The sequence below is a fragment of the Xiphias gladius genome, chromosome 24, assembly GCF_016859285.1.
Source record: "Xiphias gladius isolate SHS-SW01 ecotype Sanya breed wild chromosome 24, ASM1685928v1, whole genome shotgun sequence".
Lineage (NCBI taxonomy): Eukaryota > Metazoa > Chordata > Actinopteri > Istiophoriformes > Xiphiidae > Xiphias > Xiphias gladius.
In genome coordinates this window covers 16227943-16249557 of record NC_053423.1, presented here as the reverse complement: position 1 = coordinate 16249557, position 21615 = coordinate 16227943, and the positions used below count along the sequence as shown (strand labels likewise).

General features: G+C 41.7%; 2 protein-coding genes across 6 annotated transcripts in view; one reads left to right on the top strand and one right to left on the bottom strand.

Moving 5' to 3' along the window:
• Positions 1 to 105: 105 nt before the first annotated feature.
• On the top strand, positions 106 to 5218 carry LOC120785950 (lanosterol 14-alpha demethylase). Its single transcript, XM_040120972.1, has 10 exons — positions 106 to 324; positions 439 to 537; positions 853 to 1029; positions 1221 to 1347; positions 1570 to 1744; positions 1963 to 2082; positions 2197 to 2392; positions 3222 to 3317; positions 3589 to 3757; positions 4083 to 5218. The coding sequence occupies exons 1-10, from the start codon at positions 163 to 165 to the stop codon at positions 4259 to 4261; spliced, it is 1500 nt and encodes a 499-aa protein (XP_039976906.1). The 5' UTR covers positions 106 to 162; the 3' UTR covers positions 4262 to 5218.
• A 909-nt stretch (positions 5219 to 6127) lies between these two features.
• akap9 (A kinase (PRKA) anchor protein 9) overlaps positions 6128 to 21615 on the bottom strand; it is a 67577-nt gene continuing 52089 nt past the window's right edge. For 4 of the 5 annotated variants that reach the window (XM_040121279.1, XM_040121280.1, XM_040121283.1 and 1 more), the window contains 25 exons: positions 21114 to 21200; positions 19631 to 20671; positions 18067 to 18204; positions 17933 to 17977; positions 17677 to 17817; positions 17165 to 17209; positions 16136 to 16984; positions 15380 to 15437; positions 14703 to 14824; positions 14264 to 14452; positions 13908 to 14075; positions 13115 to 13220; positions 12706 to 12901; positions 12099 to 12249; positions 11636 to 11980; positions 10498 to 10797; positions 10155 to 10384; positions 9666 to 9771; positions 9193 to 9387; positions 8630 to 8833; positions 8148 to 8380; positions 7951 to 8045; positions 7714 to 7864; positions 7339 to 7469; positions 6128 to 6642 (listed from right to left, as the gene is read on the bottom strand). In XM_040121279.1, coding sequence (XP_039977213.1) covers positions 6599 to 6642; positions 7339 to 7469; positions 7714 to 7864; positions 7951 to 8045; positions 8148 to 8380; positions 8630 to 8833; positions 9193 to 9387; positions 9666 to 9771; positions 10155 to 10384; positions 10498 to 10797; positions 11636 to 11980; positions 12099 to 12249; positions 12706 to 12901; positions 13115 to 13220; positions 13908 to 14075; positions 14264 to 14452; positions 14703 to 14824; positions 15380 to 15437; positions 16136 to 16984; positions 17165 to 17209; positions 17677 to 17817; positions 17933 to 17977; positions 18067 to 18204; positions 19631 to 20671; positions 21114 to 21200 — 5370 coding nt within the window. In that variant the 3' untranslated portion in view covers positions 6128 to 6598. The remainder of the gene's footprint in view (positions 6643 to 7338; positions 7470 to 7713; positions 7865 to 7950; positions 8046 to 8147; positions 8381 to 8629; positions 8834 to 9192; positions 9388 to 9665; positions 9772 to 10154; positions 10385 to 10497; positions 10798 to 11635; positions 11981 to 12098; positions 12250 to 12705; positions 12902 to 13114; positions 13221 to 13907; positions 14076 to 14263; positions 14453 to 14702; positions 14825 to 15379; positions 15438 to 16135; positions 16985 to 17164; positions 17210 to 17676; positions 17818 to 17932; positions 17978 to 18066; positions 18205 to 19630; positions 20672 to 21113; positions 21201 to 21615) is intronic. The other variant, XM_040121284.1, reaches the window with a different exon arrangement.

Genomic DNA, 21615 nt, shown 5'->3' with positions numbered 1-21615 from the left:
TGTCACCCGTGGGCTTTGGGAGAAGCGAGTGTCCAACGGTGTGCGATAGGACGGAGGGTTTTCAAAATATTCACGAAGTGATTTTCTTCCAGCTGGGTTTTTTTTTTGTTTGTTTGTTTTTTTTTTTGTGGAGGGGTATCACGTCCAGCCGAGGGAGTGAACATGTCGATGCACTTCTATCAAATAAGCAGTAAACTGCTCGGGGACACTGTTGGGAAAATGAACGACAACCTGACCTCCATAGTTCTGGCAGCTTCTGTCATCACCCTCACCCTGGGATATATTTCCAAAATGCTGCTCAGACAGTCCTCTGACAAGGATCTGGTAAGGCAACATTTAAAAAAATAAAAAAATAAATAAATTAAAAATTCAGTGTCAGAAATGGTTGCTGAAATGCACAGTCAGTTTGAATTCATTATCCACTGTTTCTTTTTGCAGAAATATCCACCTTACATACCCTCCAGCGTCCCCTTCCTGGGTCATGCCATCGCATTTGGGAAAAGCCCCATTGAATTTCTTGAGAATGCTTATGAAAAAGTAAGTATTATACTACAACTGAAACTATTTGCAGCTATTTTGATCATAAATCAGTTGTTTCAGTAAATTTTCATTATAAATATATGTGACCCATCACATATACATTGCATATGTAGGTGATGTTGACCAGTAAATAAAAAGCAATAAAAACATCTTTGAGGTCAGAAAAGTTGTTGTCCTGTATTTCATAAGGGGGAAAAAAAAAAGCAAAAACAGGAGAGGAATTGAATTAATTGTCTCGCAACTTCTCCGATTTATTTTGTCCTGACCCCCAAGCGGCGTTTTAACCTTTGTATCTCTGCCGTCCACCGACAGTACGGCCCCGTGTTCAGTTTCACCATGGTGGGGAAAACCTTCACCTACCTGCTGGGCAGCGAAGCAGCCACACTGCTTTTCAACAGCAAGAATGAGGATCTGAACGCCGAGGACGTCTACTCCAGACTGACCACCCCAGTGTTTGGCAAAGGAGTAGCCTATGATGTGCCAAACCCCGTGAGTCATTCAGAACCGTCAGATCACATTTATTAGCAAAACCACATACAGTAGGTACAATAGGTAGAAAAGAGTCAAAGCAGTGAAAAAGTTAGGATTCATCCATGTTAATAGTTGCCAAAAAATGAATCGCCATATATTGCAGTGGTATCAAATCAGCTATAACTCACACTTTCTTTAATATGTTGCAGATCTTTTTGGAACAAAAGAAGATGTTGAAGACCGGACTGAACATTGCTCATTTCAAAGAACATGTGAAAATCATCGAGGCAGAGACTGTAGAGTATTTTCAGAGGTGGGGCGACAGCGGGGAGAGAAGTAAGACCATTTACAGATCACTTTATTTAAAGTTTATTTAAAGTATTTTGAGTCCAGGACTGCACAATCTAAATGCTTAAGCCATCACTAAATTCTTGCACAAAGTACTGGTAAAGTGATGTTTTTGGTAGTGTCAGGCTTCTTATTAGGTATACCAGGTCTGTCTGATTGATTTTGATTGTTGATGCTGGTTCTTACTCGGTGAACTTTTGCTTGTGTCAGACCTGTTTGAAGCCTTGTCCGAGCTGATCATCCTGACAGCCAGCAGCTGTCTGCATGGGAAGGAGATCCGTGGCATGCTGAACGAGCGAGTGGCCCAGCTCTACGCCGACCTGGACGGAGGATTCAGCCATGCCGCCTGGCTCCTGCCCGGCTGGCTGCCTCTGCCCAGCTTCAGGTAGGACTGCTGGAGGAGCTCAAAACGAACCCAGGTGCACACAGTGGAAACCAGATCTGCCACAGGATGAAGTGCAGACTAGATTTCGTTTGACTAGGAAGAAAGTCATCCCTGAAAAGAAACAAGGGCAGAAGTTAAAAAAAAAAAAAAAATTTCTACAGGTGATGATGTAAAAACTGCTGTCGTACAGGTGAAAATATTTTACTCTTTTTTGCTAGGAAGAGGGACAACGCTCACAGAGAGATCAAGAACATCTTTTTCAAGGTGATTCAGAAACGCAGGAGATCTGGAGAGAAAGTGGACGACATCCTGCAGACCCTCATCGATGCCACCTACAAGTAAGACACCTTCAGTCACTCAAGAAGACACTACTATCAGAGAGGATCACCAAAGCGTCTGAATAGTTAACTGTACCATTTCTAAACCCCCAAATTACTGTGTTCCGCCTTCAGAGATGGACAGCCCCTGGACGATAACGAGATCGCGGGGATGCTGATCGGTCTCCTCCTGGCGGGTCAGCACACGTCCTCCACCACCAGCGCCTGGATGGGTTTCTTCCTGGCCAGAGACAAAGCTCTGCAGGAGCGCTGCTACGCCGAGCAGAGGGCTGTGTGTGGAGAGGACCTGCCTCCACTCGACTTCGATCAGGTAAGGATGAGGGCGATGTGGGAATGTGCCGATGATCGGAACGTATGACATGATTATCTTACTGTTATTATGATTTGCAGTATTACCAGGATTAAAATTGTAATCACTAAAATACTCTTAAAACTTACATCTGTGGCCTATTTTGGACATTACGGTCAGTGGACTATGATATAAAATCAATACACCATTACGTCAGAGACTTGTTTCAACACTACAAATAAATAACAGAGGCGAAAAATAACAGTAAGAAGAATAAATAAATAAATATAATGCATTGTGCAGTGTTTACATAAGAAATTAATAATCAAAACATAAAAAATGAATGGTTTTGCTGTCTCACCCCCTGCTGGTTACTACATAATAGTGCCCTCTGGTTGACAGACAATAAAGAGACACTCCACCTCCTGGCTATAGACATGTATTGCAGTATCAAGATAGACCGCAGTCATGCACACGGGTCACGTTTTGTTAGGGAAAAACGCACTCAAGCCTGCTGACTACAAGCTTTAGATTTTGCTTCAGAAAAGACTATCTGTTGCCTGGAGAAGGAATTTTTTGCCCACCTGGTCATAAGTTACTGGGTGAATTCGGGCGAAAGCTTCCTCTGTAACGCCCTTATTGATTGTTACCCAGAACATAAGGATAAAAGAGTGGCAACACATGATAAAAGGTATTTCAGTCCTTGAGACAGGCTGGATATAAATAGTGAAAATGGACAGACATGCTCTAAATATTTTCTACACATGGTGTGAATTAAGTAACAAATCTTTTGGGCTGTTATGAACTAAGGATCAATAGTCCTAATATACTGTCCTGGTTTCACCCCCAGCTGAAGGACCTCAGTTTGTTGGAGCGCTGTTTAAAGGAGACCCTGCGTCTCCGCCCGCCCATCATGACCATGATGAGGATGGCTCGCTCTCCTCAGGTGAGTCCACCTGGAGAAGTATTCACAATACATATTCTCTGCATCTGTTCCAGTAACAACTCCTGAGTCAGTCAGTTGGTTGCTAGAAGAATCTCGCTGCTACTCTCCAGCATTTGAACAAAAGACGTTCTCCACACTCCAATTTCTTATAGTAGTTCTGCATATAAAATCTGTTCTTCATGACAAGTTCCTGTGGGGCAGTACACTACAGCCAGCATTTTGTGTGTATTGACCTTTTTTTTCTCTCTCTCTCTCTTTTTCTCCCTCTCAGACTGCAGCGGGCTACACCATCCCTGTGGGCCACCAGGTCTGCGTCTCCCCGACCGTCAACCACCGTCTGCACGACACCTGGGCGGAAAGGATGGAGTTCAACCCCGACCGCTACCTTAACGACAACCCTGCTGCAGGGGAGAAGTTTGCTTATGTGCCATTTGGAGCCGGTGAGAAGAATCCCTTAAAACGGAATATTTTTTATGAATGAAACGAGTTTTAGCTACTTCTTCTTTCCTTTAACACAAAATGCTTTCGCTCCGGTTTACTCTGTCTCTCAGCCACACATGTACATACTGAAACACAAACTCATTAAGGCTGGATTATACAAGTTATAATGTCACAGTTTGTATGCTGGGGACAGACTTTTACAACTGATTATAACAAGGCCTGAGTGCAGTCAAAGAAAGTCGATTTTTTTTCTTCAGTGTTAATAAAACAACATTCTCCCTTAAATATTCGATCTGATCAATGATTCTACTGTCTGCATTTCAGGCCGTCATCGCTGCATCGGGGAGAACTTTGCCTATGTCCAGATCAAAACCATCTGGTCCACTTTGCTGCGCATGTACGACTTTGACCTGGTGGACGGTTATTTCCCCACAATCAACTACACCACAATGATCCACACCCCTCACACCCCCGTCATCAGATACAAGAGGAGGAAACAGTGAGAGACTGAAGGAAGACAGTGAAGGGCGAGGAGCAAACGACATCCTGAGTGGTTGAAGTGGATCTCTCAACTTACTGGGACTTGAATTGAGGAAATTTTAGATGAGCGCACTTTGCTGTGTCTAAACATCAAGCCTATGCTTTTACAGTTCCTTTATTTAGATCTGGAGTCCAGCCCTTTCCCCTGAATGTCAGAATAATAGGTAATTGTTAGATACTTGTGTTTCCAGAGAAAAATACACTTGTTGTGTGACTCTGACTTGAACACTGATGCTCATATTCACAATGTGAATTCTTATAAAAATAGAAATGGAGAAATAATAGAGTGCCTTGATGAAGGGGAGATATGTCTATTGACTGAATAAAGCCTGAGGGTCCATTGTATGAGGGCAGGTTTTATTCAGTGAATAACTACACTGAGTAAAACCAGAATAAAGTTTTACTTTTCTATGTTCCAGATTTGCGTTGAGAGATAGTTAATAATTTTATCAGCAGTTTTCCATCAAATTTTAATAATCCTGTGGATGAAGGCTCTTGGAAAGAACAGTTGGCAAAACCAATCCACCACAAGGTTTTTAGTAGCTGTTGTAGAGCTTTTGATTGCATCACATGATCTTCCTGAGCAGAGGGAGTTTGTCCAGCTGCCATGGAAGTGTAGACATTCAACTGGCTTCTTGTCCAAGTTGGCTTAAAGGTTTAGGCTGTTAGAAAAGCCTCAGAAAATGGACAACACCTACAAAAGCATTACGACTGGGGGAACTCACTCTGCTGAGGAAGATCATGTGATACGTTTGAAAGCTCCAGAACAGCTACTAATAAACCTTCTGGTGACACTGTTTTCCCAGCTTTATTAATCCCGCCGCCCGAGACAGACCATTCTCCTTTTCCTGCAGAGGAAATTTGCACCGATGGCGGAAAAAGACCCCAGTCAACATTCAAACTGAATCGCGATGCTGTTCCTTTGTCCCAATAAGAATGATAAGGATGCGTGTTGTTGCACTCTAAACAGGTGTAACAGAGAGTACGGCGAGGGAGATGTTAATCAAACAGTCTGAGCACGCCCACAAAGCACTGGGAGGAGGTGTCAGCAGATAAAAGAAGTGGAGACACCCGTTGGGGTTTACCATACAGGTGTGCAGGGGCTTGAGACTCTGAACGGAGAGCTCTTTAGAAGTGACCTGATTGGGTGTTTTTCCAGCTCGACCTCGTCTTAACGAGCACTACCGACTTCCTGTATGACCGCTCTTCAGTGGAGCTGAATCAAATTGAATCGACACAGTAATATAACACCACTTTTCCAGTATAATTTGGTTTGTTTTGTAGTTCAGAACCCCCCCCCCCCCTTTGGTTTTTTGAAGCATCAGGAAAGAAATAACTGCGTAATGTCCATGTATAATGATGTTTCTCCAAAAAAATAAACTTGCAAAATGTTTTGCCCTCACTTGACATAGAACTTGTTTGTTCTTCTGTCACACTATGTCTCAGCAAAATCACACACACAAAAAAAATAAGTATGGCACAGCATGACTATCTTAAAAATATTTTTGGCTGCTTGAAATAAAATCACATGAAAATTGCTGCAAGGAAACCCTTCAACAGGGGATGACTGAACTGCAACTAAGAATAAAATAATCTGGATGGAGAAATTTACCTTCATCCTAAGAATATGATATGAACAATGTGAAGCAATAGAAAAATGGACGATATGATGAATATGTGTGGAGAGAAAAAGCTTTTACTCTCAAAATGATTTTTCTCTGTAGATTAATGTAGACAATGATTTACTGTAAGGCCCAATAAAATATTTTCTCAACAGTTGGTAAGCAAGAAATGAAAAATACACCACTCTTTCAAATAATGTATTCCTCTTTATTTCAGTTCTTGACAAAATAACCAGAAAATTCAAAGCTCCTACCCTTTACAAAAATACGTTCTCTACAAATGTCCTCCGTAGTCTGTCCAGCCTAAACAAAACACAGTGTAGTGTAGGATATCCAGTAGCAGCCTCCTTAACAATAAACCCCAAACATTCTCTACGTAATGCTCCACCCATACAACACAAACATATAAATTAATCACAAGTTCTTAAATTAGCAATAGACAAATATACATGATTGTAGTCCATCCACAACAAAGAGGCAGATTAAATTACAAACATAGCTGTTTTTCAAGTGCTGGCGACAAAAAAGCCTGAATACAACATGTCGTACACTTAATAAAAAATGTGTTTTGGTCCGCATGGAAAGATACAGTCCACACCATAATGATAGAAAACAGCAGAGCGCTCAGCACGAGAAAAGGCAACTGAGTTTCTTCAAGCCAAAGTAACTTGTCAGCATCTATCTTCTCAAGCCAAAGTGCAATTGAGTATATGAAGAAGCACCTGTGGAGAAAATTGAAGTTTGAAAGTAAATTTGAGAACAAAACACGGGGCTGGAGGCATAAACCGCATTATGATAATAAAAGTTAATTTTATGCAAAAAAACAAAAAAAAATTACACAACAGATCTTTTCTTGGTGTGACATTAAAACACCAAATAGCCTACATTTATGGAAAAAGAACAAATGAGTTTATTGTTGTCCTCTAATAGTTTAACCACTTGTATGTTAAGAATACTGTAGACTCAAAACTCCTCATCCAAAACTTTTGGAAACACTATTATTTTAAGGGTCTTGGTGATACAAAATGCTGCTTGTTAGACTTTGAATGTGTCTGAATTTTACAAGTAGCTAGTTAGCTGTGGAAAACGACTTATTTAGACTACTTAGTGTCAGTTTGAGTTTTAGTCAGTTTTGTATCAAATCATTTCAAATACAAGGACGAATCCCTTTGTGTAACAAGCTTTCCTTTCATCCCGCTGCACTGAAGTCTATGCAGGTGCATACTTTAAAAAAAAACCCCAATTAGAAACACAGTTTCATGTGAACATGGCTAAGAATTTGTTTTCCCTACAAGCTAGAGGATCAGGTTTCTCTAATCCTTTACCCCGAGTACAGGAACAGGGTTTCTTGTATACATGATTCCTGCACTTCACTCGTCACTTAAGTGCATGTAAACCCATTGTACCGCATGTGTTACCTGATGTCACACTCCCCAGCCTCCTCTGCAGGGCCTCCAGTCTGGAGATGTAGTCAGTGAGCGCTCGGTCGGGGTCGTAGCTCTGCAGGTGGGAGCAGGTGAGAGCTCCGTGGTCTCCAGCCATGTGAAACCTGCACAGCACAGAGACAACAGAGATCACCTCTTCAGTAACAGAACTGGTACGATATTTCACAAAATCTTTAGCCTAACCTTTAATCTAAAGAATTAGCTAAAAGAAAAAAAAGAAAAGGTAAACTTTTAATGTCAAGAGATTGAAGCTGATTTAAGAAATATCAGTCTAATCCAAAAAAAAAGATTGATAGATTCATTGATAATATTAGTAACTGTTAGTAGCAGCCTCATTGTAAGTTGTACCTGTGGTGGGTTGAGGAGATGGCTGATCGGGGCGATTCCCGTCCACTTCTCACCCTGCTGCTGGAGACTCCTCCTCCTCCTCCACTGCCTCTCTCTCTGTACAACTCCACGCCGACCGGGTGAAGATACAGTGAATCTCTCACCTCTGTACCTGAGGGAGAGAAAGAAAAATGTATTGAACACCACCTCCAAATGATATTCCCCAACATGTAGACGTCTTAAACATGTTTTGGTTACCTAATGTCTGTGCTGTTCCATTCTTGTTGAAACTGCAGGAGGTTGAGGAGCTGAGCCCTGTTGCCTTATGCCATCGCTTCACAAGGAAACGCATTCTGCATTAACAGTAGAAAAAAAAAAAAACATATTTTTGATTAAAATGTAAATAAAAATTGTAATCTTATGAAATCAATAAACCCAGAGCTCCAGCTTCCTACCTGGAGAGGGCGATAGAGACTCGGACGGCAGAGCGGAAGCGCATTAGCCCCCGGCGGCGGTGGCTGATGGACTCAATGCTGGACAGTGTCGGCTGGCCGCCCATCCTGGAGAGCAGCGACAGCGTGGCTTCCTCACACTCCTGGAAGCCGCCCAGAAGTAACAGCAGATACTTTTTCTGGTAGATCAGTGCTTTGCGGAAGCTTTCTGACCTCAGGTATTTCCCGTACATCCTCTGTAAACGGTAGACAGAGAGAAGAGAGGGGAAAAGGTGTAAAAAGACGAGCTTTTCTTAACTTTGTGGACCAAAAAACAAAAACAAAAACAAAAAAACCCCCAAAAAAAAACAAAAACCAACCATTACCATTGAATTGCAGCATTTATGTCATGTTTATGACTTCTCAATGGTCATTTAACACAGGTTTACACAGACTACTCAGATACAAGTTGATTTTAAATGACTTATTAGCAGCCATTAGCTGACCTTCAGCGCAGCATTGTCAGCCTCAGGTCCTGTTATCTCTCTCATGGTGTTCGTCCGGATCTCTCCCCTGAGTCGGGCCATCTGGGACTGAGCCAGGTGTAAAGCTTTCTCCAGACGGACCTTCTCTCGAGTCCAAGCCTCCCGCTCCTGGGAAAGCAGCATACTTGCTGAGTCCATCTTTGAAACTCCTCTCTGGCTGCTGGACTGCAGGAGGAAATAAAATAATCAAACAATTTTATTTAAAGTCATAGCATGACGTGGTAAAAAAAAAAAATTGGATATTTGAACCTGTTTGAACAAACACAGTGAGATCAATTTCAGTTTTGAATTGCATGAATGTCTAAAAATGCTATCCATTATGTGTAAAATGGTATGTACTGTATGTTATTTGTATGTAGGAGACAAATTTTATGTCTATAGTAACACATTTCTTATGTTACTGCGCATTATTAATTAATATTGTACAGGTTATTACATTTGATTATTACAGAATTAAACTGTTTCCTATTGCCACAGCAGTACTGCAAGCTCCTGGTCAGTAAATTTTTCTGTCATGTACTCACGCAGTCTCCTGATCCCAGACCAGTCTGCCTGTAACGTCTGAGCTCTTCTTCCAAGCGGAGCGTGTGGTTTCTCAGATCGTTCTTCTCTTCGGTCAGACGGCTGACAAAACCCGTCAGCTCGGCGTTCTGCCTCAGCAGCCGCTCGGTCAGGGAGTTGGAGGAGCTGGAGGAACCTCCTGCCAGCAGGGACACACTCTGAGGGGGAAAAAACAACAACAACAACACACAGGGAATCAACAACCAGTCACAAGCATGTGTAGACAGATGTCAAATGTTTGGAAAAACAAACGTGAACAGTTGATCAGCTCATTGTTTGAGTGATTGAAATAAATTCTGCCTCAAATGTTTTTTTGTTTTTTTTTACAAGGATTTGGTCTTAAATGTCTTGCACAGACAGGCAATCCAGAAAAATTCAGTACGTAGAAGTGATACCATCAAAACCAAAGAAGGTAAAAAAAAAACAAAACACTGACCTCAGGGACGGAGGGTAGACCGGGGGATTGCTGCAGCATAGTGATGACCTCATCAACACTAGACTGCACCCAAGATAACTCTTCACTGTCGACCTCTGCAGTCAGCCTGTACAGAACATAAACAAATTAACAAAGAGATAATTTTCACAAGGCCACATAAGGAAAGCCCTGCATGTTACGATGCATTTATTGATTCTGTTTGTTTATGCTGCATATAAACTCGTACAAACTGTTTTGACAGTCTGACATGAAACCATTTGTATTAATGTTAAACCTGCATTATCACCTTTTACGTTGATATAGTCAACTTGTTTAGCAGACATAGAACAGCATTAGCATTCATTTGGAGTTGTGTTTCAGGATACTGGAAAAATGACTGCAGAGTCAGGTGATAATTCTCTGTTTGTCAATTGAAGCGACCCCTTTCACCTACAAGTAGTCATGTGATCCACTGTTAAAAAAAATATTGGTTCTAGCCACTCTAATTACCTGTCAGTAGTTTTACTCGCCAGGCTGTGGATCTTTGAGGAGATGAGGTGGAGTTTGCCCACGATCTTGTCGACTGTGCGCCACGGACCATGATGTGGTCCACTGGCGTGACCGGCTGGGGAGACCTCCAGGTGGGGGGATGTGCCAGGGCTGGCAGACTGAACATTTCCACTCTTCTGGTGGTACACCCAGTCTTTGGTGTGGTCGGTGGACTCACTGTGCCATACCGTCTGTTGGATAAACACAATATGGCTTTAATTCTTCCTGACTCATGGAAGTGGATGTAAAAAGCACTATTTAATTATTATTATTAATTACTATTATGCGATTCTGTGACACTCACACTGTGGCTGTCGGCCTGCTGAGGTCCGCTCCTATCCCTTTGTCCTCTCTGCTCTCCTACTTGGGTTAACCTCTCCTCCAGTCTCTCTTTCTCATCTTCCAGGCCCTTCCTCCTCTCCATCTCTCTATCCAGCTGCTCCTGGGTCTCCGACATTTGTGCTTCCCGACTCTCCAGCTGGGACCGAGCCTCCAGGAGTGCCTCCTGGTCTCGTCTTGACCTCTGACTCGCCAAAGTCAGCTCCTCCTCTTTTCGCACCACCTCAAGCTTCTGGGCCTCCACCTGACCGAGGAGATGCACCACCTGAAGTGGAAAAATCTGGTTAAAGTAAGATAAAAGTGGTCTGATCAAGGTTGGTGATGGCACTCAATGTTTCTGCATGTGTTTGAGTAGTAAGCAGTTAAACCAGTAACAAATTGTTTACTGCTATGTGGTAACCACTGGGAAATATTTTGACCCGACGAAGATTCGGCCAGGATCATAAATGTCTGTTTAAATACATTTGTGGATTAAATTCAGGGTACAGGGGGTACAAATATATAACATGTCCTCCACATGAACGGATCACTTTTGAATCAAAGCATTTTGGTATAATATTACAAGGCTGCATACATGTAAGTCTGGCATATACCACTATTTTCAGTCAAAACACCACTATTTTTCTGGGCAAAATTGTGTTTTTAATAATAAAAACAAAGGTTATATTTATTCTGAAATATTTTGCAAGGAGGTTTTATGTTAGTGTGAACAATTAAACTTCTAATACGTCACTTAGTCTTCAAAAATATATTTTAGCACATTGTTTGAGCCCTCATCACATTTTATATGTCTCTATGATTGAAGAGGGATTGTTACCCTCTCTGATTATTTGATTTGAATAATTTTCAAAGGAATGAAAAGGTAAAACTATACAGTACTTCATACACTACACAGAAAGAAAAAGGAAACAAAGAAAAAAAAAAAAAAAGTATAGCAGAATTGTCTTTCCTACTCCAGTACTCATCTCCAACCTACCAGGGTGGATCCTCTGTTTCAGCAAAAGAACCTTTTTGAGAATGATGCACTAATCAACATCTATATTTTTGTCTTGTGGCCATTTTGAACAAATTCAATAGATTACAGAAAACCCCAAACATCCCACCTGTGCATGCTTGTCATCTAGCTCCCTCTGCAGTCTTTCCAGCAGACTCCCTTCCTCTTCGAGCCCCCTTTTGTCCTCCACGACCCGCTCCTCACTGGAGGAACCGTTGTCGGAGGAGACACCCGTCCGCAGCTCCCTCTCTCTCCCCAGCGCAGTGCTCATCTCCTGGGCCTTGGCTCGCTCTGTTTCCAGCTGGACCTGAAGCTCCTGGAGGCGTCTGTGGAGACTCAGACGTTCCTGCTCTGCCTGCTGCGAGAGCTGGGACGAGGCCTGGCGCTCCTGGTCCAGGGTCAGGGTCAGCTGAGCCAAACAGCTCTTCTGCTCCTCCAGACTGATGTGAAGATCCTGACAGAAAAACACAAATACAACTTCTTAAAATAATAAGAAAGTAACACTTACTAGACTATAACATGTTCTAAAAGTTTTTCCAATGTAAATGCCCCTGTAATTACTCCATTCTTACCTCCAGCTCTTCCTGCTTACTCTCCTCAGTTCTCCCAGTTCGACATTTCTCCTTCTCCATGGCCCACCGAAGATCTCTGCTTCTCTTCCTCTCCTCTGTCAGCTGGTCATTGAGTGCGTCCACCTCAGTAGCCTTCTTTGATACCTCTGCCCTGTAGACAAAGATAATCTTAATGAGAGGAGAGCTAATGGATGTTTTAGCCATATAGAATAAATTTTGGTTTGTTTAACCTGGGTCTTTTGAATTACACAGCTGTGATTGGAAGTGTCAATGCTGGGGTCAATCTGCAGGCCTAACGATGAGGTGCATACCATACAATCGCAACATCCCTGATTCAATTCAGGCCTGGGACTCTGTTGCATGTCTCTCACTCCTCATACTTCCTATCTATAGCTCTACTGTAAACACTAAAAAGTTTCCACACAACCTAAAAATACAGTATTTTTAACATCTGTAAAAGCATTTAAAACACGGTTACTATTACGTCTCCGATCACTGAAATACCTTTGTTAACGTGCATCTGTCTCAGGAAAGTATTCTTACTATAGTAGTTACTGAAATATATCCAGGTGTGTTTGATACACAGCTGTGGGCAAACATGTCTAACCTGAGTGTGTCCAGCTCTTTGAGGTGTTTGTGCTGAGCCTTGAGCGTTGTCTCCAGCTCTAGTTTAGTCTGGGACAGTTCAATCTTCAGCTCCTCCACCAGCAGCGTATCGGCCTCCGCCTCTCCATCTGCTCCTCCTCCCTCCCTCTGCTCCTTCATGCTGCATTCAACAGCCAAAGACGTCGCAGGAGGGACGCCTGGATGACGACAATTAGAAGAACATCAGTCACAGAATGTACCAAAACATGTGGGATTTCATATTAAATCAGCAGCCACATTTCAAAAACTGAAATCTCTGTTTATGATTAGTTTGTGTGATGTTTCGGTGGAGCTGATACAATAATGAAAAATGAACACAGTATTTCAGTAATAAAATCTATGCTTAAAGAGATTTTCTTGAACAGGTTCACCTTGATGGAGTTGCTCTAGTCGACCACGGAGCTGATGAATCTCAGAGACGAGACTGGACCTCTCGGCAGTGTGGAGTGAACCCATCGCATCTCTGTGGTGGGCATCCTGTATCAGGATCACAAAGACAAAACCACAACCTTTTGGTTACGGACACGCTCAAATGACAACAGGGGAGATGAATGACAGGAGGAGGTCGGCTCTTTTAATTAATTTACAGATTTTTATGTCATCTCTTGTGTAAAAGCCAGAGGCTCAAATAATATCATGTCAATCATCAAGTAGGGTTAGTGTTCATATACTTTTTAACTGTTTAAGGTAACTATTAACTCACTTACTAGTGCAAACAGAGCTGTGACAGAGGAAAAAATGTAATGTCTTCTACAAACTACTGTCATGATAAAGGACATTTTTTTTACGGAATTTATTTTGTAATTAATGCTACAGCAGCCTTGTCAGTATTGAATTTTAACAGTAACTGATGAATGAAGACATTTCTTTATAGATTACTACAGTCACATGTCTTGTTCCTCCTGGTGCATTAAAAGGCACCTTTACTCTCAGTTTATGTACACAACAGTCGACACCAAGGAGTAATCTTTAAGAGAAACTCCCCTTATTTTGTACCGCGCTTCCATAAAGTTCGGGGCCGTGAGAGAGGCATGTTAAAAAATGGTCAAAGACTGGTCAAAATCAAAGCAGCAGAGGTCAAGGTAAAGGAATCTTAACTTTTAGTCCCTACACTTTTCCTCACGTCCTATGACACAAATTTTCTTTACAGTTGTTATTACTGACCTGTTCAGCCAGTCTGCGCTCCAGCTGACTTAGGTGGATGATGGCATCACTGGTGTCCATCATGTCCAACTGGCTGTAGAGGGTGTTCTTCAGCACGCTTCGCTCCCTCAGGAACACCTGCCTTACTGCATCCAGGAGCTCCGCACGCCAGTCCACACTACCTGACGTCTGCAGCAAGTAAGAGTCACAGAGATCAACACATGAGCACCAAAACAGAGGACGACTGCTTAAATTCAAATGACAAGTATGACAACTTGACATCTGAATCATCCTTGTTGCTTTAAACTCGTTTCTGACTGGTTGAGATTTGAAAAAAATCTTGTGTTTTGTGAAGGCTCTTGGCAGGCTTCCTCTACCTGTGTTTCTCTGTGTCTCTGCATCTGAGTGATGAGGCCTTTGAGAGACTCCACGGTTGCGAGCAGAGCATCTCTTTCCCTCACCCAGCCTTGGACGTTAAACTGGCTGCCCGGATCACCCTCAGAGAGAGGAAGCTCTGACAGAGAAAGTACCTGCATGCCCTCCTGGTGCACCTCACGGAGCAACATCTAATCAGACAAAGAGCACACGGAAATGTTGCTGGAAGTACTTCCATTTTTTTTTAGTTCAGGAAAAAAATGAAAAAAATGCCCCTCAGACAATAACTGAAAAATACTGGGTATCAGCTGCAGCTGCATTAATATACAGTATATATATCAATGTTTTCATCACTAAAATAACTAAAATCTCAGATCATATTGAGTCTCATATAATTTTTCAGAGCTCTGGGCAAATGTTTATAGTAAGTGGAGGTTGTACCTTGATCCGGTCAGGCAGTGGATCGTCAGGTTCTCTCCTGGCGCCCTCTGGAGTCGTCCTGAACTCCTGCTGCAAGCTCGGGAGGTCATATCCAGTGCGCTGGCTATAGTCTGAGCTGCTGTCTGCAAGAGCAAAAAAATTCTCTTGACACAAAATGAACTGAAACCAGAGCATTCACATTTGCCTACCAAGATAACCTGGGTCAGTATTTCCCCTGTTTTCACACAGCATTGGTGCAGCATCACAGCATGAAAATTACTATTACTGCTAATGGAAATGAGTGAAACAACACAAAAGGTCAAGACAAATTATTCTGAATTGATGATTTATTATGAAAAGGTATTCAAAGAACAAAGTTCTTTGGGGAATACTGTTCTAGTATAAAACAGAACCCCATCTGAGCTCTATTGCCACATAAACTAAGCAGAAACACACTGGTGCTGGAATCAGAATGGCAGACTGCTCTCTCAGGACTATGTTTTTTATAGCACTCAGGTTATTTCTGTTTATTGAAGCAAAACCACAAAACAACAAAAGGTACTGGGGGGAAGTGCATTTTTAGTTAACAAAAATGAAAGACAATCTCATCTAGTTGGAAAACACAGTTTTGAAACAATTGAAGCACTAATGTGAACAGAGGAGTTGTTCATAGGTGTAATGAATGTGTTGTATCTTACCACTGGTGTATCCGTCTTTGAACTGTGGCATAAGACGGTCCTGTCTTGATGTAGGGGCCTAGAAAGGATGAAACGGGATTCATATCATTCCTTTTCTGTATTATGGACAACTACAACACTTCTCTTCCCTCGGGTACTTAGTATTTAACAATTTAAAAACATTTAAAATACAAACAGCTGAAACAATTTACTACTTAGCATATCACAAGAAAATACATCTTTAACAGTTCTGATAATTGATTAGTATTTAGTCGATTAAGCAAATGTAAGAATAAGCTACTTTTCCCTCTATTTTCTATCATTGTACATTGAATATCTTTGGATCTCTGGCTTTTGGTTGGACAAAATAAGAAATCTTAAGATGTCTGAACTTTTTTCTGACTATATGATTAACTGTCTAAAATAAGTGATGGATTAATTGATTATGAAAACAATCATTAGTTGCAGCTCTAAATGCAGAGTTAATTTCTGATTCACGCAGCAACTAAAAACTGTATCAAACATTGTGTATTGCGGTATGTACGTAACAGGAGAAGTGGGTGCGGCCCATATTACACATCCTGTAATTTTAAATTTGGTAGTTTTCAGAGAAATGAAAATTGCACCAGTTCATAAAAAGGACTTCAAAAGCCATAATGTCAACTTCTCTTACACAAAACAGACTTACAGTATAATGCATTTACTCTAGATACATTGTAAATAATGGTCAAGACTTAAATATAATCAGACACCTTCCTTCTTGTTTCCTGCCCTCACCTCAGTAGAGCGCAGCTTGTCAATGATGGCCTTGAGGGCTTTACATTCGTCCTCCAGAGCATGTGTGTCCCTTCGCAGGTTCTCGCTCTCCGAAATATGCCGAGCCTCCATGTCCAGGATTTCTGCTGCATGGAGCTCCTGCATTTGCACTATCTTCTCCTGAAACTCTCCGATCACCTCCTCCATCTCCTCTTTCGTGGCAGACTTGTTTCCCGGACTGAGATCAGACATTTGGAGAGGTTCGGTCTGTGTGAACGAATCTTTTACAGCCACGTGTTGCGGCTCGGAGCTGCTGTTTAGCCGCGAGCTATGAGATCTGTTGGAGGACTGGCTCGAAGAGGAAGAGTTTTTCTTGGACAGAGATGGTTTATCTTTGGCACTGCTTCCCTTACCAGCCGGCTGTCTGGCTCCTTTCCTCTTAGGCTGGGTGGTGGACGAGGAAGAAGCAGAGGACTGAGGCTGAGGAGACGGAGAAGGAGATGGAGAAGAAGATGGATATGGAGGACCAGACTCTGCAGTCTTCATCAAAGCTGTTTGCACCTCCTGCAGCTCCTCTTTGAGCTTAGAAATAGACAGTTCACGGACGTGCAGTTCGTCCTTGAGTTTTTCATTGTGCTCCCTGTAGCTGTCGAGTTCTTCTTTGGTGGTATCCACATTCTTTCTCAACCCCTGGAGCTCCTCTTTGAGTTTAGAAATGGACACTTCACGAACTTGGAGCTCCTCCTGCAGTTTCTCATTGTGCTGCCTGTAGCTGTTGAGTTCTTCTTTGGTGGATGCCACATCATTTCTGACCTCCAGCAGCTCCTGTAGAAGCTCAGTCCTGTCGGCTCTTTCCTGTTCAGATTTTACCTGGTGGACAGTTACGCAGGCGGTCAAATACTGTATATACAACCAGGTATCATGAAACACAATACATGATAATTTCATAAAAACCAAGAATTTTATAAGTTTTAGAGAAATATAAATACACAGATAATACTCTACATCAAATTTCAAAGCAAAAATGAAGTTAAAACACTTCTGACTTACTTGGAAAACTTCTCCTTTAAGGTGAGCAATGGTCATTTCCCGCTCCTTGAAAAACAGTTGTATATAAGTAAAATGTGTATTAATAAATACACTTAAAAGAACAGTTACGATACAGGTATGATACATATGAAGCTACAGCCCGCAGCTGGTTGGCTTAGTTGTCATAAAGTCTGGAAACGAGGGGAAACAGCTAGACTGGTTCTGTTTGAAGGTACCAAAATCCACCTACCAGCACATCTAAAGCTCACTATGTTAAGCTAACTGGCTGCTGGCTCCAGCTTACAAACGTATTTATCGTACAGACAAGAGAGTGGTATTGCTCTCTTCATCCAACTCTCAGCAAGAAAGTAAAAAAATCAAACAAGCATGTTTTCAAAAACTTCAAACTATTCCTTTAAATATAAGTTACAAGAGCTCAAAGTATCAATTTAAGATAAAGTGTAAAATTAAACCTTTTGATAGAAAAAAATGCAAAAACATAATGAGGACTCTATGTCCAACTGGCTTTGTACCTGCAGCAGCTCCTGTAGCTTCTCCAAGCTCTCCCTGCAGCTGTTCAACTCCTCTTTGGTGGCTGCTGCCTCATCTTGAGCCTCCATGAGTTCCTGCTGAAGCTCGGACAACTTGACCTCTTCCCTGCCACTCAATGATACCTAAAGTGACATGGTTGTAGTATTAAGCAGGACTAGCCAGTAAACATGCCTGCTTCTGAGAAAATACTGGTTTATAAAAAGTGTAAACTGTGTAGGACCATATTTTTGATCTTACTTTTTGAAGTTGGTCCTGTAGTCTCTCTATTGTTACTGTTTTTGCCTAGAAAGAAAAGCAGACAATCATTTTCAAACACCAGAAATACTCTCACATGAAGTATGAGCAATGAGAAGCTGTTTAACGTGATATACTTGGAGCTCCTCGTGGAGTCTGCTGCAGCTCTCCTTGTAGCTGTCGAGCTGCTCTCTAGTAGCCGAGGTCTCGTCTTTAACCTCCTGCAACTCCTGAAGAAGTTCGGACACAGCTGGCTGGCAATCAGCAGAGGAGTCCTGGTAAAGAGGCGAAAAGATCCAAACCTGTCAGAGCTGTATTGCGTGAGAGACAACAACTCACTGTCTGACACTTAATCAAAATGACTACATTGGGTTTTTGCTGGTTAACCATTAATCTAAGTGCGGCCGCGGGATTTATGTTTAATTCAAGTGTATTGTCTTTATAAGTTACCAAGTATAATCAGTCTGTTCTTATAATTTCCGCCCTGATGAAGAAAATCCAAACCAGTTGGGATTTTAAATCAGTATGTCTGTCTTAATAAAGGTTTTTAATATAACTTCTCTCCTTACTCTGCCTAAGAGTGCCTACAGATTGTCCTCAGGCACTATTCAACAAAATTTCGAAACACCTTAAGATTGGGTAGACTTATTATATGTGAAACTGATTAAGCATTCATCTTCCTTGTACCGACAGGCTTGAATTTGTCTTTTTTAGATGCTTAAAATATTCTGATTTCTTCTTTGACCACTAGGACTCAGTAATTTACATTTATCTACACTCATTCTATCATGAGTTCGAACAATTATGAATTAATAATCAAAAACCTGAGTTGAAACCTTTTAAAGTCTAATCTGGAACTGGGTTTCAAACTGGTATGGTTGGTGACAGTTCCAACGTAGTAGTAACAGTAGTAACATTTTACACATTAATAACATTTCATTAAATTGATCAACTTGATTAAAATAAAATCTATTCAAAGCAGAACAGTACATGACAATTACATTAAAGTTTCAAATATCATATGTACCTCTGCCAAGGAGGCTATGTTTTCATCAGTGTCACTGGACTTGGTGAAGGGATGGGGCATAGGCCAGGGAAGAAACTATTAAATTTTGGGGTGGAGCCAGATAATTTACTATGAATTTGAATTTTTTTCTCTGATGCCTTGGCGGAGGTCTAGGCTCTACTGAGTGCCCTTCTAGTTTCATGGTGTTATATGTATAGTACAAAACATTTTTACTTAATGTACTTTTAGGTGAAATGTCCATTTGCTAAGAAATTACCTTTAAGAGTCTCTCTCTCTTTCTCAAATAAATGATAATCTATAACAGTGTGGATTCGAACTTTAAAGGAGCCCTCTCAGTGCTCTTTAAAGGAATAGCGTGACATTTCTGGAAATACGCTTATTCTCTTTTTGCCAAGTTTTATATGAGTAGACTGATATCAGTCTCATGTCCGTATCGCAAATATGGAGCTACAGCCAGCAACCAAAACTTAGGTTGGCAAAAAAAAAAAAGCTACCCTGGCTGTGTTTAAAACTGACAAAACCTTCCAACCAGCACCTTTGAAGCTCACAAACTAACTGACTACTAAAGAGTGAAAACAACAATTTGTTGTTTTATGGGAGTTTATGTGCAGGACTATTTCTTGGCCAAGCCCAAAAGGCCAAACTTTTTTCACACTTTTTGGCTGAACTCTTACCTCCAAAGCTGGTGAAGTCCTCTGGTGAGTCTTGGCCTTCATCTGACTGAGCAGGTCCATGAGCACAGCAAGCCTCCTCTCGTACTCCAGCACCTCCTCCTCAGAGCTGGAGAGGAGCTGCTTCTGGAGCTCCTGGTCTTTCTGCATCCCAATGAGTCCCACCTCCAGCTCCTGAAGCTTCTGGGTCAGATGGACCACCTTCCCAGTGGGGACTTGTCTTGCTTGACCCAGTCCACTGAAATCCATTTGGGGAATACCAAAGTCACCAAAGTTGTAAACCTGTGGCTCCGCATTGGGCTTCACGTGTGTCTCTGCATGTCTCTGCAGGTCTGGGTTTTCTTTGGATCCTTGTTCCTGCTGCTGCTGGAAAGCTTCCAGGTTGGCTTGGCTGACCAATGCTAAAGCCACTTTCTCCCTCAGATTGTCCTCCAGATAAGAGACCTTCTGTTGGAGGCCATCTGCATAGCTTTGTGTTTGCTCCACAAGGAGGCGACAGCGGCTTAACTCACTGTCTCTTTCACCATACAAGTCTTCAAGCTCTCGGATGCGGAGCTCTAACTCTTCCACCCTGGATGTGGCACTCTGCTCTAGAGCTTGTACTTGGGCCCGCATGACTACGAGACCTGCAGTTTTCTCTCTAAGAGCTTCTTCAAGTTCACTCTCTGAACAATCCGGTTTTGTTTTTTCAGCTAAAGCTTCTGCACTCTCTTTCAAGCGCAGATATGTCTGCAACAGCTTACTGTGCTCTGTTTTCAGTGCATCAAGCTCTTTGGTGGCCAGGTCCATTCTCTGCTTCATTTCATCGTACTCTTCATTACTTGGCCCCCACATGCCACTCTCTGGTTCATCCTTGATGTCCTCTTCTTCCTCTAGAGCCTGTTTTTGCTCGATATTGGCCAGTTCCTGCTGAAGTTTGTCTATGACCGCATTCAGTTGGTCAAGCTCCTCCTCATTATTCCTCTTCAAGCGTTCTTGTTCACTCCGCAGGCACTGCACCTGGGACTCTAGGTCTTTTATCAGCTCATCCCTCTCATCAATTTCCTACAGATTAAAACACAGACATTACTAAACCATAAAAATATCAGATTTGAGGAGCCCATGGCTATCCCACAGTTTGGTTAAACCTCTGAGTCCCAGATGTACTTAGAGAGATTCTTTGGGCCTTAGATAATGTAGTATTCACTGGCAGTTGAAATTAAAATTTCCAAAGTTGATCAGATTATAAATGCCATATAGACACCCAGAGGTTTAATAAGCCATCTCACACGAAAAAATGATCACCTCACAACAAAAGATGGTTCTGTGGATCTACTTACCGAGTTAAAACAAGCATAAAATAACCCAACAAAAAACAAAAAAATTTAAAAAAGGGAGCCAACAAAAATAAAAGCAAAAAGGAAACCAGAGAACACACACACTACCACGGAGCTATGCGTATTCGAAATAGACTTTGGTTCTATTTCGTATACACATATTGTGTTACCTTGTTATCAGAAGCTGTTTCCATGTGTTGAAGCTTAGTGATCTTTTCATTTAGAAGTGCTATTTCCCTGTCCTTCTCCTCCATCACCTTCAAAAGTCAGAGATTATAATGTGATGGCTATTAATAAACACGTCACGCGAAAATTCCAATCAGAGTCAGCCTTATGGCGGACCATTGAAAGTTCAAAAACTCGGTTAGAGAAGAAATGTGTCGCAGCAGCAGTCTTGCACCTTGCATGGCAGGATGATGGACCCAAAAAAAAAAAAAAAAAAAAAAAAAATTCCTAAAAATGTGTAATATCTTATTAAAAGGAAACAGATTGTCTGAACAAAAGCATTTTTAAAGTTTGTGAAAAGAAATATTAAAGTTATCTGGAAATAACAGTGTTATATATCTATTACAGAAAAAAAAGCCTGGTGTAAAGTGTGAAAGAGTATAATTGTTTAATACAGTATATCATTGTCTGACAATGCTATCCACTGTCATCCAACAGCCAGACGTC